Source organism: Euleptes europaea, chromosome 17 (assembly GCF_029931775.1).
Source record: "Euleptes europaea isolate rEulEur1 chromosome 17, rEulEur1.hap1, whole genome shotgun sequence".
Taxonomy (NCBI): domain Eukaryota; kingdom Metazoa; phylum Chordata; class Lepidosauria; order Squamata; family Sphaerodactylidae; genus Euleptes; species Euleptes europaea.
In genome coordinates, this window is record NC_079328.1 from 20,036,511 (window position 1) to 20,049,639 (window position 13,129).

A 13,129-nucleotide genomic window follows, 5' to 3' on the forward strand; every position below is an offset into this window, starting at 1 on the left:
GTAAACAGGTTTGATTCTCCTTTAAAAAGGTAGAGAAAGTCAGCATACTAAAAACCAACTCTTCTTCCTCTTAGCTTCAATGGAAAATGCCAAAGGGGTTAGTTAAACAAAAGGCCATACAAGATAAGATCTTCATAGCTTCCTGAAGTTCTTGCAGGAACACCTGGCAAAATTGCTGGGTTTTGATCCGAGACTTCACTGTGTTCATTGTCTCACCTTGTCTTCCTAATAACTTTTCCGGTTGAAAGGTAAATTTCATGAAACTGAAGAGCCACTTAGTGAGGGGAATCTACATGTTATGAGGAAAACACAGCGTTCCTGTCCTCCTACTCGAAACACTAGCTCAGGGGTCAGGACATGAGCATAACAGAATAAACTGGTGAAAAATATGGTGCTTAACCCACTTCTAAGTGTCCCTCTCCCACATCAGGTTGGATTTTACCAGCTCTTCCCTTAGCTGGGTTTTAGAAGTCAATCAAGTGAGGGAAGTATTGGCAAGCAGAGAAAGGCTTTCTCCTTTCTGCTCCCTGACTCTCCCACTGCTTCTGCTAATGATACCCAGGCCGAGGCATTTGGGAAGACAAAGTGTTGCTCGACCCTTAAAATCCCTATCAAATGCTGGAGGTTGTCTTGTATTTCAGTTTAGCAAGGCCAGTCCCCACCCCTCCCTTTCAAAATGCTCATCCTAAAATAGGGTAATGGCTCCTACTGTATCGTAACACACCAGTTCTGCCAGAGCCTGTCCTACTGGGAGTTTGGGATAAATGTCACAATTGAGGAACCAAGCACACACACACACATACACAAAAAGCTCAGTTGTTAACCCAGTTCTGAAGATCTATTGAACATGAAACAGGACGCTCAGTCTAGCGAAGCATTCACGCTGCATGAATGACTTCCTTGTAGTTTTCATTTTCAGCAAGACTAGAATGCCGCAGTCTGTGTCCCATACTGGAAAAATCTCTCATCTGTTTTCCAGCTCCGGTTACAAACCACACAAAACAGCCTCTAGTTCTTAGTAACTGGTTCTGAATGTTGGTAGCTGCGATAAGGTATTTCACTCCCTTCCCCAACTTTGTGCTTATTTTTTTATACAACTGTAGAAGAGAAACAACAAGATGACGCTTATTACATGCTCTTTGCAGTGATGGCGAAACCCACAAGCACTGCTTGGGTTCTAAAGATAGAAATCCAGCAAGCCCCGGCTAAGGCCGTGGCTGGCTGAGCAGGGGTCCACCCACACCAAGTCCTGAACAGCAGTTTTCTGGAGAATGGTAGTGGCACCTCCTCCAAGGCAAGAAAGAAGTGCTGGGACATGTCAAACATTCAACAGCTTCCAGAAATGCTTGCTGTGGAGTAGCTGACAGCAGTATCAAGCTAAGCTACACTTGTCTGAATTGTCATCCTCTGTTTTTTGTTACTAATGCAATGGGAAGGGGCTGTGGCTCAGTAGCAGAGCATCGGCTTGGCATGCAGCAGGTCCCAGGTTCGATCCCGGGCATCTACAGTTGAAAGGACCAGGCAAGTAGGTGATGGGGAAGATCTCCAGCTGGAGAGCTGCTGCTGGTCCGAGCAGGCAGTACTGAACTTGATGAACTACTGGTGTGATTTAGTACAAGGCAGGTTTCATGGAAGGAATTCCTATTTGGAGCATTACCTTGAAAAGGACTCTAGAATTCCTAAATAGGTTTCACAGCAGGAGTAAAGAGAAACTTGACCAGGTCATCTAGATCTGAGTGGTTGCGGGAGAGAAGTTCATGGAGGACAAAGTATGCAACTGCAAATGCTTTGAACATATAGTCAGAGGCGCTGTTATCTCCACCTCCTCCCGCCTTTAATGATTCAGTATCCTGCAGGGTGATTTAGGCTGACAGCAGCTGACCCAAGATTTGCACCAAGGACAGGTCTCCATACCTGTTCACTACGCCACGGGGGCCCTGTTGGATGAAACTATAGCTCAGAATATTATAAGACCCTCCCACCAAATACTGGGTTCCTCAGGGGCAGGATTAGCCACAACATAATGCCCTAGCCACTCCTCTCAATATTTCCTTCCTTGATTTATATCCCACCTTTCTCCACAGTGGGGACCCAAAGCAGCTTACATCATTCTCTTCTCTTCCGTTTTATCTTCACAACAACCCTGGCAGGTAGGTTAGGCTGAGAGTGCGTGACTAGCCCGAGGTCACCCATCAAACTTCCATGGGAGAGTGGGGAATTCGAACCATAGTCTACTCGTTCCTAGTCCAGCACTCTAATCACTACAACAGACTGGCTTTGTGGGAAACACTTACTGGCTGAGTCCATACCTGCCCATCACCTGATCTTCAGTGTCTACCCACAGAAATCCGGGGTGTGTGTGAAGAAGTGTGACTACAGAGCACACAAACAATTTGCAAACTAAGGGGGTCTTTGCAATGTACAGGTTCAGGTATATTATCAATCAGCTCATGGGCTAGTTGTGAAAGAGTGGGCTACAATGCCCGTCAGACCCTCAAGTGAACAAGACGGTGGTATCCAAATCCCTGAATGAAGCTACTTGATATCTTCACACTCTGGAATTACACAATCCACCTGCCAAGGCAAATTCCACCTGCCAACTATAGCTGCCAAAACGAGGCTTTGGGATTCTTTGGGACGTGCCACTGTTATTGTGCTAATTAATGCAGCTCTCACTAAGAGCGCAATCCGGAAGGGGGGGTAGTTCAGCGGCAGCTGGGAGTGGCGGAGCTGCCCTGCCTCCTCAAAGGCTTCCCGGCCACCATGGAGACAATAGGGATTTACAAAATAAAAATAATAAAAATGGGGGAAATGCCCCAATGAACAAAGCGAGGCTGTGCCACCAAAAAAGGTGGCAATGCCCCGCTGCAGTTCCCGGGGCAATAGTGGTTAGGAAGCTGCTCAAAGGCAGCCCTGCCCCCGGGAACACCCCCTCACACCAGCATGGGCTCTCCCTTCTGGGAAAACGTAGGCGGCATGGCAGTGCTGGCGGTGGCAGCTCCTGGACACTGGCATGTTTGCCCCCATGCTGGCATAGATGCCACTTTATTCTGTGATAAAGCCTAAGTAGCTTCAGTCCCCCCCCCTTTCAGGAATGAGCTTCCCATTTGGGCCAAATAAAATATTCCCGGCAAAAGCCAGGAATATCTCCAGCACTACTCCCATGGCCTCCTTAGTAGACTTCACGAGACAACTTATGAAAAGCTGACCTTGCTTTCCGGCATCAGAAGCTGGTATGTTCAGAAGTTACTTTGAAAAGTGCATACAATGCTTGGAGAATAGCAGGTGGTCTTAAGTCTTTATTAAGTATCAAATTTTCTCCAACATAAATTACATCCCGTTTGTAAGTTTAAAGAAAAATGACAACTATTTAGAGATGAAAACTGTATATACAAGATGTTTGGGTCTGCAGACTAACAAATATAGTACCTTTTCAACAGTAGAATCCTTTTAAAGTTTTATAAACACAAAGAGCAAAAAACTAAGAACATCAGTAGCAAGTAAAGCTTTTTTTAAAAAAAGTGTAACAAATATAATTTTAGAAATGCTTTTATAATGCTAAAGTTAACAATAAAGATTTCTTGAAGGGGGACCCTCTAAAGTCGCTTTAGACCATTTCTCGATTTCTGCGGATAGCACAGCAAAGGATCATGCTGAAAATCATACCGAAGATCTGAAAAAGAAGCAAACAAGGAAAACTGTTGGCAGAGGTGTCTTGGAAGAGTGTTACATATCAGACCAGGAAGCCAAACCATTATATATTTTGGCCCAGTCTTGTAAATATTCAGGGACAAGTCGATAAAAGTTTGGTAATCTGGTTCAGCAGCTTCCAGAAACATGCCAGTTCTCTGTCACGTGGTACACCTTAAATATGATTCATACTGCCGCGCATTTGCTAGGTGGGATGGAGCAAATTAAACACTAGCCATAATGCATAAAAACCATGAAGCACTAATAAAAGAAAAAACAACACATCTTTGATTTAAGAAAAATGCCGCGTTCCTTGTTGGTTAACCCATACTCCAGAAAGCATGGAAACTGTAAGTTAAGGTCACAGATTAGCTTCTACATGGTGCAAATAGTAAACATATTCTACAAAGTCTTCTACATTATGCTGGCTCCAGTCATCTTCAATTTGCCTTGGTCTTTCAACTAGACACTGGGTTTGGCGGGAGGGAAAGGAATGTCTTCAGACAGAAGTTCAGCAGGTACAGTCCTTGCTAACACTGGCTAAACAAATAGAAATTCATGAACTGCATCATGTACCAGACGTAGTGTTCTCCTGAATATTGCCAAAGTTGAGCAACCACTGCAATATACTAGGGCGGCACGTGGGTTTGGTTAACGGACTGCTGGGCTGGCCTGCAATAGCAAGGGGAAGATTCCTTTTTGATGCCACTTCTTCCCACAAAGATACTGGTGGTGCCAGCAAACAAAAACAGGGAGCGGGGAGCGAAAAACATACTGGGAATGAGCCCCCAGTGGAACTGCTAGAGCCTGTCCTGTTCCTTGGATGGAAAACGGGCCCAGTGTGCCAGACAAAAGTGTCTGGCTGGTAGGGAGGGGCTGTGGCTCGGTGGTAGAGCCTCTGCTCGGCATGCTGAAGGCCCCAGGTTCAATCCCCGGCATCTCCAGTTAAAGGGACTAGGCAAGTAGGTGATGTAAAAGACCCCTGCCTGAGACCCTGGAGAGCCATTGCCGGTCTGAGTAGACAATACTGACTTTGATGGACCAAGGTATAAGGAAGTATAAGGAAGCTTCATGTGTTCACCCCTGCCCTATATGATGAAGAAGGAGGGGTAGCAGCCCTTTCCCATCTGTAGCCAAAGGAGGGAGGATTCAGACTGTTGCAGTTCACTAGAAGCCCACTCAACTTCATACACTATAAGGTTCAAACTTGACCATATGACCTATGCTTGCTGACAGTTACCAGAGGTGACACAAGGTTAATATGGCCCATTTTATCTTGAGCTGCGATGGCTCATTTGCACATGCAAGCCACCGAGTGAGGCCTATACCCGCGTGAGCTGGCCCTTCTGCCTTACCCTCCCAGTACAAGCTGCCATTTTCCATGGCCGTAGCCCCTGAAACAGAAGGAAATCCAGCTTGCTGCTTTATAACCCTTTGAGAGGATAGTACAGAAGCCAACAACATCCCAATGTGATAATAAGCTTTAAATACTTGTGATAAGTTCTGGTAGGTAGAAGTGTCCGGCCCTTATCCTGAACCAACAACCTGATTTGCTGTGCTCCTTTCCAGTTAATGTCCAGCAAGGAGAGGGTTTTGGCTCTGTTAGACAACTTGCATCAGACCAAATAGGGCAGAATTCATGAAGAGACAATATCTGCCCTTCACACCAAATTAGTGCACATAATATTGAGATTTGGGTTTGAGACCTATCAGTGGACGACTACTATAACAGGACCTTTTACTTTTAAAGAATGGCTCTGGTCCTAAAGAACATTTACATAAACGTCCCTAATACACCAAATCCATCTTCTTGGGAGACATGGAGGAAGTCAGCACTAACAGTTTAGGCTCATGAGTTCACTACCCCTAAATATCTCTCAGTTGGCCTCCTACCAAGGGCCAACTTTGCCTACAACGGCAGCTTTACACGTTCAATGTTCACCAGCCATACAAAAGTCACAACTTACCATCACCACCCCAATTCCGATGCCAACGGCTCCAATCACATTCAGCTTTGTGGTGAAGACCTCCTTAATGACTTCAGGACATGGCTGGAAGGGAAAGCAGATCGGTCATTTTAAGTACTGCTATGCCAAGTAGCCCTGACCTGGATGGCCCAGGCTAGCCTGATCTCGTCAGATCTCAGAAGCTAAGCAGGGTCGGCCCTGGTTAGTATTTGGATGGGAGACCCCCAAGAAATACCAGGGTTGCTGTGCAGAGGAAGGCACTGGCAAACCACCTCTGTTAGTCTCTTGCCATGAAAACCCCAAAAGGGGTCGCCATAAGTCAGCTGCGACTTGACGGCACTTCACACACACACACATGCCAAGTAGCAAAATCTGCTAGACTCTGCTGGAATCATGTCTCTTGCCGACCAGCTTGACAAAGCAGGGGTCACTAAATGGGGTCATTAGCAGCAAGCACCTATTTTACTCTCGTGAACATCTGCCCCACCACATAATTAGACCTACGTACCTTTAGTGTAAGGTCCACTAATTGGTCTGATTTGGGACAGGTATCTCGAAACAGTGCTTCTATGACTCCCCCATAGCCACAGCAGTAAAGCTGCACACAAAAAAAGAAAAGGAAAAAAAGGGAGAACAAAAGATAAGTTGTAACAGTGTAAAAGTTGCATTTCACAAAGGAATGTCCCAGAGGCATATAAGCTTTCTAGAAACAAAAAGAGCCAACTTTGCTACAATATCTCAACGAACATTAAGAAGAAGTGATAACAATCCTAAGTAATGCCCCGACCTGGATGGCCCAGGCTAGCCCGATCTCGTCAGATCTTGGAAGCTAAGCAGGGTCAGCCCTGGTCAGTATTTGGATGGGATACCACCAAGGAAGTCCAGGGTCACAGCACAGAGGCAGGATGACAAACCATCTCCGAATGTCTCTTGCCTTGAAAACCCTGAGCCTGGCCTTTGCCCGGGGATTGAGGGTGGAATAAAAAGCGAAATAAATAAATAAATACATACATACATACATACATGTGGGCGTTAGGGTAAAAATACTTGTGCACGCTGCTACTCACGGAGGTGTGATCAAGTCTCCACATTTACATACTACGTTATATCAAATCATCTGATCAATGGGAACACCCTACCAGGGAAGCCCAATACACATATGAAGATACTATTTAGGTTACGTGAGCTGTTTTGTGACTCAGGGATTCTACATTACAAAGTTTAGGTAGTGCAACGTGGGAGTATTTTTGATCTTGCCAACATACCAATGACACTGAGAATCCTCTGTATCAATCCAAAGTTTTAAAGGTTCATAAGGGAGTTACTATGCATAACTTGTGGGAATTGGGGGGGAGGGATGCTCCGTCCTACAAAGTAGCATTTAACTTCTAGGGTTCCCAGGGAGGGGTCGTCCATGCTTGCATTATGGAACCATTTCAGAAGATATCCCAAACAAGGTCATAGATTTGGTGGTTATGGGTGTCCTTTGCTTGGGGCGACAAAGTACCTTAAACTAACTCTGCCGAGAGGGAGAACACCACTAACAAACATTTTTAAAATAACTAAAAAGAGGAGTAGTGTGCATTCACAGAATGCTGAGTAAGCCTGGTTCATCAAGGAAAAAGCTTACAAGTGCAGGAGCTAAACCCAGGGAGGTTTCTTATCACTCAGTGCAAAAGCAAGTCCCTTGTACCCTCCTGCGGCAAGAAGTCCCATGCACTCAGACAACCATATGCCTCCCCCAGTAGTACAACAAAGAAACAAAACAGAAAATTCGACTTACGGCTTTCTGAATGGTTATCAGAGCTTCTCTAGGACCTTGTTCGTTTCTTTTTTCGTACAACTTCTCATAAAACTTCTGTATTTCATCAATAATCTAGAAACGCAAACGAAAGCAAGTACTTCCATCAGTCTTTATCTTTCAAAATGAGAGAGAAAAATTTACTACAGAGTATATGCTGCAAGCAGCACAGCACCCAAATGCTTCAGACTTGGCGTGCCTTCTCCCTTCTTCTCAGGCCCCGCGCAGATAGAACACTCACTCGCCTTAGGCGTGGGCCCGAAAGCGTGGGATTAAGCATGGGACTGATCCCCCCCCAAAAGAGAGAGAGAGAGGGAGAGAGGATGTGAAACGACTGTTTGGGTTTGTAAACCACAGGTTGGCTGCAATCAGCTTTCCTGCTGTTGAAGAAAGAAGGACCACCCATAAAGGGTCTGCAGGGGATCCTGGGACCAGCAGGGACAAAAGCTATGCAGGACAACGGCTGTAGTAAGGAGGGGAAACTGAGCAAGATGGAGTGAAAAAGCTGGCTGGATCCACTAAAATGTTGAATCAGCTCCTAGCAATAACATGTCCCTTTCTTTCTAGTCTTTTAACTTGCAAGGCAATCAAGAAGACGACGACGAAGAGTTGGTTTTTATATGCCGACTTTCTCTACCACTTAAGAGAGACTCAAACCGGCTTACAATCACCTTCCCTTCCTCTCCCCACAACAGACACCCTGTGAGGTGGGTGAGGCTAAGAGAGAGTGACTGGCCCAAGGTCACCCAGCTGGCTTCGTGTGTACGAGTGGGGAAACAAAATTCAGTTCACCAGATTAGCCTCCGCAGATCATGTGGAGGAGTGGGGAATCAAACCCGGTTCTCCAGATCAGACTCCACTGTTCCAAACCACTGCTCTCAACCACTACACCATGCTGGCTCTCCATGCATGCCCTCAGGTGGGTGAGGGGGGGAGCAGGACTTGCTCAGCAAGCTCAGGACTTGCTCAGCAAGCTAAATACGTCTTGCAGTTTAGGCTCCTGGTTCTTTAGCAAAGGCTCGAGTTCCAAACACTGCTATGTTTGCACGGGAGCTCAAAAACATGCATTCCTCAACTGGCTCGATCCCAGTCAATTTGAGGCTCTTCTTAGCTAGGAGCCCGGCCATGTCCGGAATCTGGTTTTGTTGCAGTGGGGGAGGCGGTTAGGTGGCCCCTGCAGCACCAGGCCTCCTTAGGGATCAGCAGTGAGCCATGGTGGTATCAACTGCCACCCCCTGCTGCAACAGGAGCAAACCCATTTGGAATCGGGTAGTCTGGGGTCCAAAGCTGGAGGAATTGGGGTGGGGAGGGGAGAAGAGAAGCCAAACACTTAAGCCAGGGGTGTCCAAATCTTTTGGCTTCCCTGGACCACATTGGAAGAAGAAGAATTGTCTTGGGCCGCACATATAATACATTAACACTAACGATAGCTGAATCATGTTTTAAGTAAGTTTACGATTTTGTGTTGGGCAGCATTCATAGCTGTCCTGGGCTGTATGTGGCCCGGGGGCCGCAGTTTAGACAAGCCTGATTTAAGCTATCATTGGGTGCATGCAGCTGTCACTTTGCCGTTTCCTTCCCACCAAACAGTAGATTGTAAGCTCCCTGGGGCAGGGATCTTTCAGGTTATGTTATGCTGTGATCAGCATGTATAGTAATGGGAATATTATTTTAAAAAACCTGGGTCCACAGACTTTGTACCCTTCTCTATTGTGATTTATCACCATCTCTGTAGCTCTGCTTAAGACCTCCATGCTCATGCCTTCACTATGCCAGAGCTTATCTATGTGAACTATTTATATTCCCACAGCCTTTCTCCTGAGCAACTCAGGTCCTGAGGCAGGTTACAACACTATACAAGCATTAAACATTAAAACACCCAAACTCTTTATGCCTCAGTAGTAGGGCATTCTCCCTTTGCCCAGGAAGCTCAAAAAGTTATCAAGAATACTTCCTCAGTGGAAATCAGGACAGTAGAAGCCACCCGACCTCTACCAGGAGGCCATTCCTCAAGCACGGGGCAACGTAAAGACCTTTAATAGCGAGAAGGCATCGTCTTACCGTCTCTTTGTTCCCAAATCCCCAGATGGCAGCGGCTACTTCAAGAGCAAAAATCACAAGGAGGAAGAGGAAAAACTAAGGAAGAAGGATGGAAAAGACAATTTAAGCATACTGGCTGGTGGCTAAACACTCCTGGCAAAGTACAGACAAAGTACAGTGTGAGACAATACAATTTAACATTTCTATAGAACTGCAGAGGGTGGGTTTGGAGTGCTTTAATCCTTACAAGAGTTGCTCTGTATGGCAGCTTAGTATTACTGTCCCGATCTTCACCACTCAGTTCTGCTGATTATTGACTCAGCAGGACAGCTGCTATACTTACCAAGCCAAGCATGCACTCGGACTCCTGTATTGCTCCACAACATCCCAGGAAACCCACAAGCATTATGAGCGCACCAGCTCCAATCAGAATGTAGACTCCTAGGGGCAGAGTACAAAACACAAGGAGAGTTACCCTCAGCTAATAAGCTTTGCTGTGCAAAGGAAGGCACTGGCAAACCACCTCTGTTAGTCTCTTGTCATGAAAACCCCCAAAAGGGGTTGCCATAAGTCGGCTGCGACTTGAAGGCACTTTACACACACACACACACACACACATACACATAATAAGCTTTGCTAAGCCTGAGATATACAAAAGCTTTCTGCTCCACTGCCACTAGTAAAACCCTTGCTTCTCCAGACATCCCATGATGCCTAGCTTTTTAGCTAACTGTTGCCTAACTTTTCAGCTAGCTGTTTTCATAACGATTTACCACTGATTGCCTGCAAGTGGCTTTAGAAACATTTCAGATGGCAGTTTACACAGGTGATAAATTATCTAAATACAAAAAAACGTAAATCTGAGCTTTTATCTTTATTAAAAATGTACTTGCTTCTACAGTTGTTTCACAACAAATCAGGGTTTCCTAGTGTTCCTTTTGTTTTGTTGTCAGAATTTTGCTGGAGAAGAAGCTATGTTAAGAGATAACTCTTTCCCCTCCCCATTTATTTTACAGTGTGTGGCTTTAGCAAATGTCCACAATGGAGCATTTCAGTGAGGAAGGGAATTTGATGGCTACACATAACCTGGACTTTTGCACATGCACAGCATGCCACCAAAGGACCATATCATACCTGCTGTTGTCAGAAGCATGTCATGATGGCTGGTGCAACGTAGAGCCCAGGGATTATGTCTGTTGCCGTGGACACTAACACTGTAGCTACTAGCAGCCTGGGCCACTTGCCAGAGTGTGCAATTGCCAAGTACTCACAGCTGCCAACCACGATGGCGAACCTTTTAGAGACCGAGTGCCCAAACTGCAACCCAAAACCCACTTATTTATTGCCGAGTGCCAATGCGGCAATTTAACCTGAATACTGAGGTTTTAGTTTAGAACAGGGGTGGGGAACCTTTTTTCTGCCAAGGGCCATTTGCATATTTATAACATCGTTCGGGGGCCATACCGGGCGTAGATCTCCTGGTGTGTGTGTGTGTGTGAAGCTAGGGTTGCCAGGTCCTCTTCACCACTGGCGGGAGGTTTTGGGGGTGAAGCCTGAGGGCGGCGGGGTTTGGGGAGGAAGACTGCACAGCCATAGAGCCCAATGGCCAAAGTGGCCATTTTCTCCAGGGGAACTGATCTCTATTGGCTGGAGATCAGTTGTAATAGAAGGAGATCTCCAGCCACCACCTAGAGGTTGGCAACCTTAGGGGAGGCTATGCAGAGAAGGCTTGGAGGGTGCCTCAGTTCCCCCAGGTCTTCCCCCTCCTCCCAGGTGGGAGAGCAGCCAGCGGTGGGCCCAGGCAACCGAGGTGCCAGGGGGGGGGCAGCTTGCAGTCGATCTGCAGGGAAGGAAAGAAGGAAGGAAGGAAAGAAGGAAAGAAAGGAAAGAAGGAAAGAAAGGAAAGAAGGAAGGACAGAAAGAATGAAGGACAGAAAGAAGGAAGGAAGCAGGGAAAGAAGGAAGGAAAGAAAGAAAGGAAGGAAAGAAAGTAGCAAGGAAGGAAGGAAGGACAGAAAGAAGGACAGAAAGAAGGAAAGAAAGGGAAGAAGGAAGGAAGGAAAGAAGCAAGGAAAGAAGGAAGGAAGGAAAGAATGAAGGACAGAAAGAAGGAAGGAATGAATGAAGGACAGAAAGAAGGAAGGAAAGAAGGAAGGAAGGAAGGACAGAAAGGAGGAAGAAAGGAAGCATGGAAAGAGAGAGAGAGAGAGAGAGAGAGAGAGAGAGAGAGAGAGAGAGAGAGAGAGAGAGAGAGAGAGAGAGAGAGAGAGAGAGAGAGAGAGAAAGAAAGAAAGAAAGAAAGAAAGAAAGAAAGAAAGAAAGAAAGAAAGAAAGAAAGAAAGAAAAGGAGAGAGAAAAAGAGGGGGGAAAGAGACAGAAAAAGAGGAGAGAAAGAATAGGAGAGTGAAAGAAAAGGGAAGAAAGGAGAGAAAAGCCTTCACACACACACACAGCCAGCTCCCTGCGACCGGGCTTCAGCCTTCCCACCTCTCCCCCCACCCAAGTCCACAAAAGTCCTCCACCTGATCGGCTCCCATGTGCATGCTCCGACCCCGGGAGGGAGCGACTGCCTTTTTCCTCTTCTTCCCCCCTCCCTCTTTCCCTCCCTCCCTCCGCGGCAAGCGAGAGAGGTTTCAACCGCTGTGCCGCGCGGCGTTCAGGGACGCTTCGCCTTCCTGGCTTGGGGGAAGCGTCTTCCTCCCTCCCTCCCTCCCGCCTCCTCTTGCCGATGGCGAGAGGGGGTTTAAAGGGGCCGCAGCGTTCCTGCACGCTGCGGCTTCAGAGAGGGCCGTGCAGCGCTGCGTTTCTCTGGCAGCTTAAGCGGAGCCCAGGCTGGGCCAGGAGCCTTCTTACTCCTCCTCCCAGAGGCTCCGGGGGCTCCTTGGGCGCAAGTCCCGCCGGCCGCCACCGCAGCACGCCCCCCCCCCACTGCACGGGCCGCTCCCGCTCCCCGGTGCCGCTTCGCAGGCCGCTCGGCTGGGCTGCGCGCTGGACAGAACCGGGGCGGCGGCTCCTCTTGGCCGAGCGGGGGAGGCGCTGCAGGTGGCGGCCCGGCCTTCGGGGGCCTTTTGCAGCAGGCGGGCGGGCCTCCCTTGCAAGGAGCTGTGTCCCTGCAGCCCCCGGACTGCTACGGGTCGATGAGGCCGGGGCTCCGTCCGGGGCAGGAGTCGGGGGGGGGGGCCGCATACCCCGGGGGGTCCCTGAGGGTGACTGCTCCCGGCTCACCCGCTGTCCCCGCCCCCGTTCTGAAGCGCCTCCCAGTCTGACCTCGGGCGTGAGGAGCCAATCCGGAGTCGCTGCGCACCGCCCGTGGCGCGGGGCCAGGCAAAGCCGCGCCTCCACCCCTCGCCTCCAGCCCGGGAAGGGAAGGGGAAGGAAGGCTGCTTCCCGGGGGCTGAGTGGAGGCGGCCGGGCGCGTGCCGGCAGAGAGGGCTACACGTGCCGGAGTCGGCACGCGTGCCATAGGTTCGCCAACACGGACCTATACAGACTCAACCCCCCCCCAACCACTCAAATGGTCAGAATTTTCGAAGTCACATGTCAGAAATCGTACCATACATGTGTTATCTAGAATTTATAGTAAGTGTATCAATCTGTACATCATGCAAAAACTTGACTACATCTGTTCTGG

At 48.0% G+C, this 13,129-nt stretch overlaps 1 protein-coding gene across 1 annotated transcript in view; it reads right to left on the bottom strand.

The window, feature by feature from the left end:
* Window positions 1-3,283: 3,283 nt before the first annotated feature.
* The window catches only part of CD9 (CD9 molecule), a 33,206-nt gene continuing 23,360 nt past the window's right edge, over window positions 3,284-13,129 (bottom strand). The window contains exons 3-8 of the mRNA XM_056862265.1: window positions 9,842-9,939; window positions 9,520-9,594; window positions 7,441-7,533; window positions 6,166-6,255; window positions 5,658-5,741; window positions 3,284-3,673 (exon numbers count right to left, since the gene is read on the bottom strand). Coding sequence (XP_056718243.1) covers window positions 3,608-3,673; window positions 5,658-5,741; window positions 6,166-6,255; window positions 7,441-7,533; window positions 9,520-9,594; window positions 9,842-9,939 — 506 coding nt within the window. The 3' untranslated portion in view covers window positions 3,284-3,607. The remainder of the gene's footprint in view (window positions 3,674-5,657; window positions 5,742-6,165; window positions 6,256-7,440; window positions 7,534-9,519; window positions 9,595-9,841; window positions 9,940-13,129) is intronic.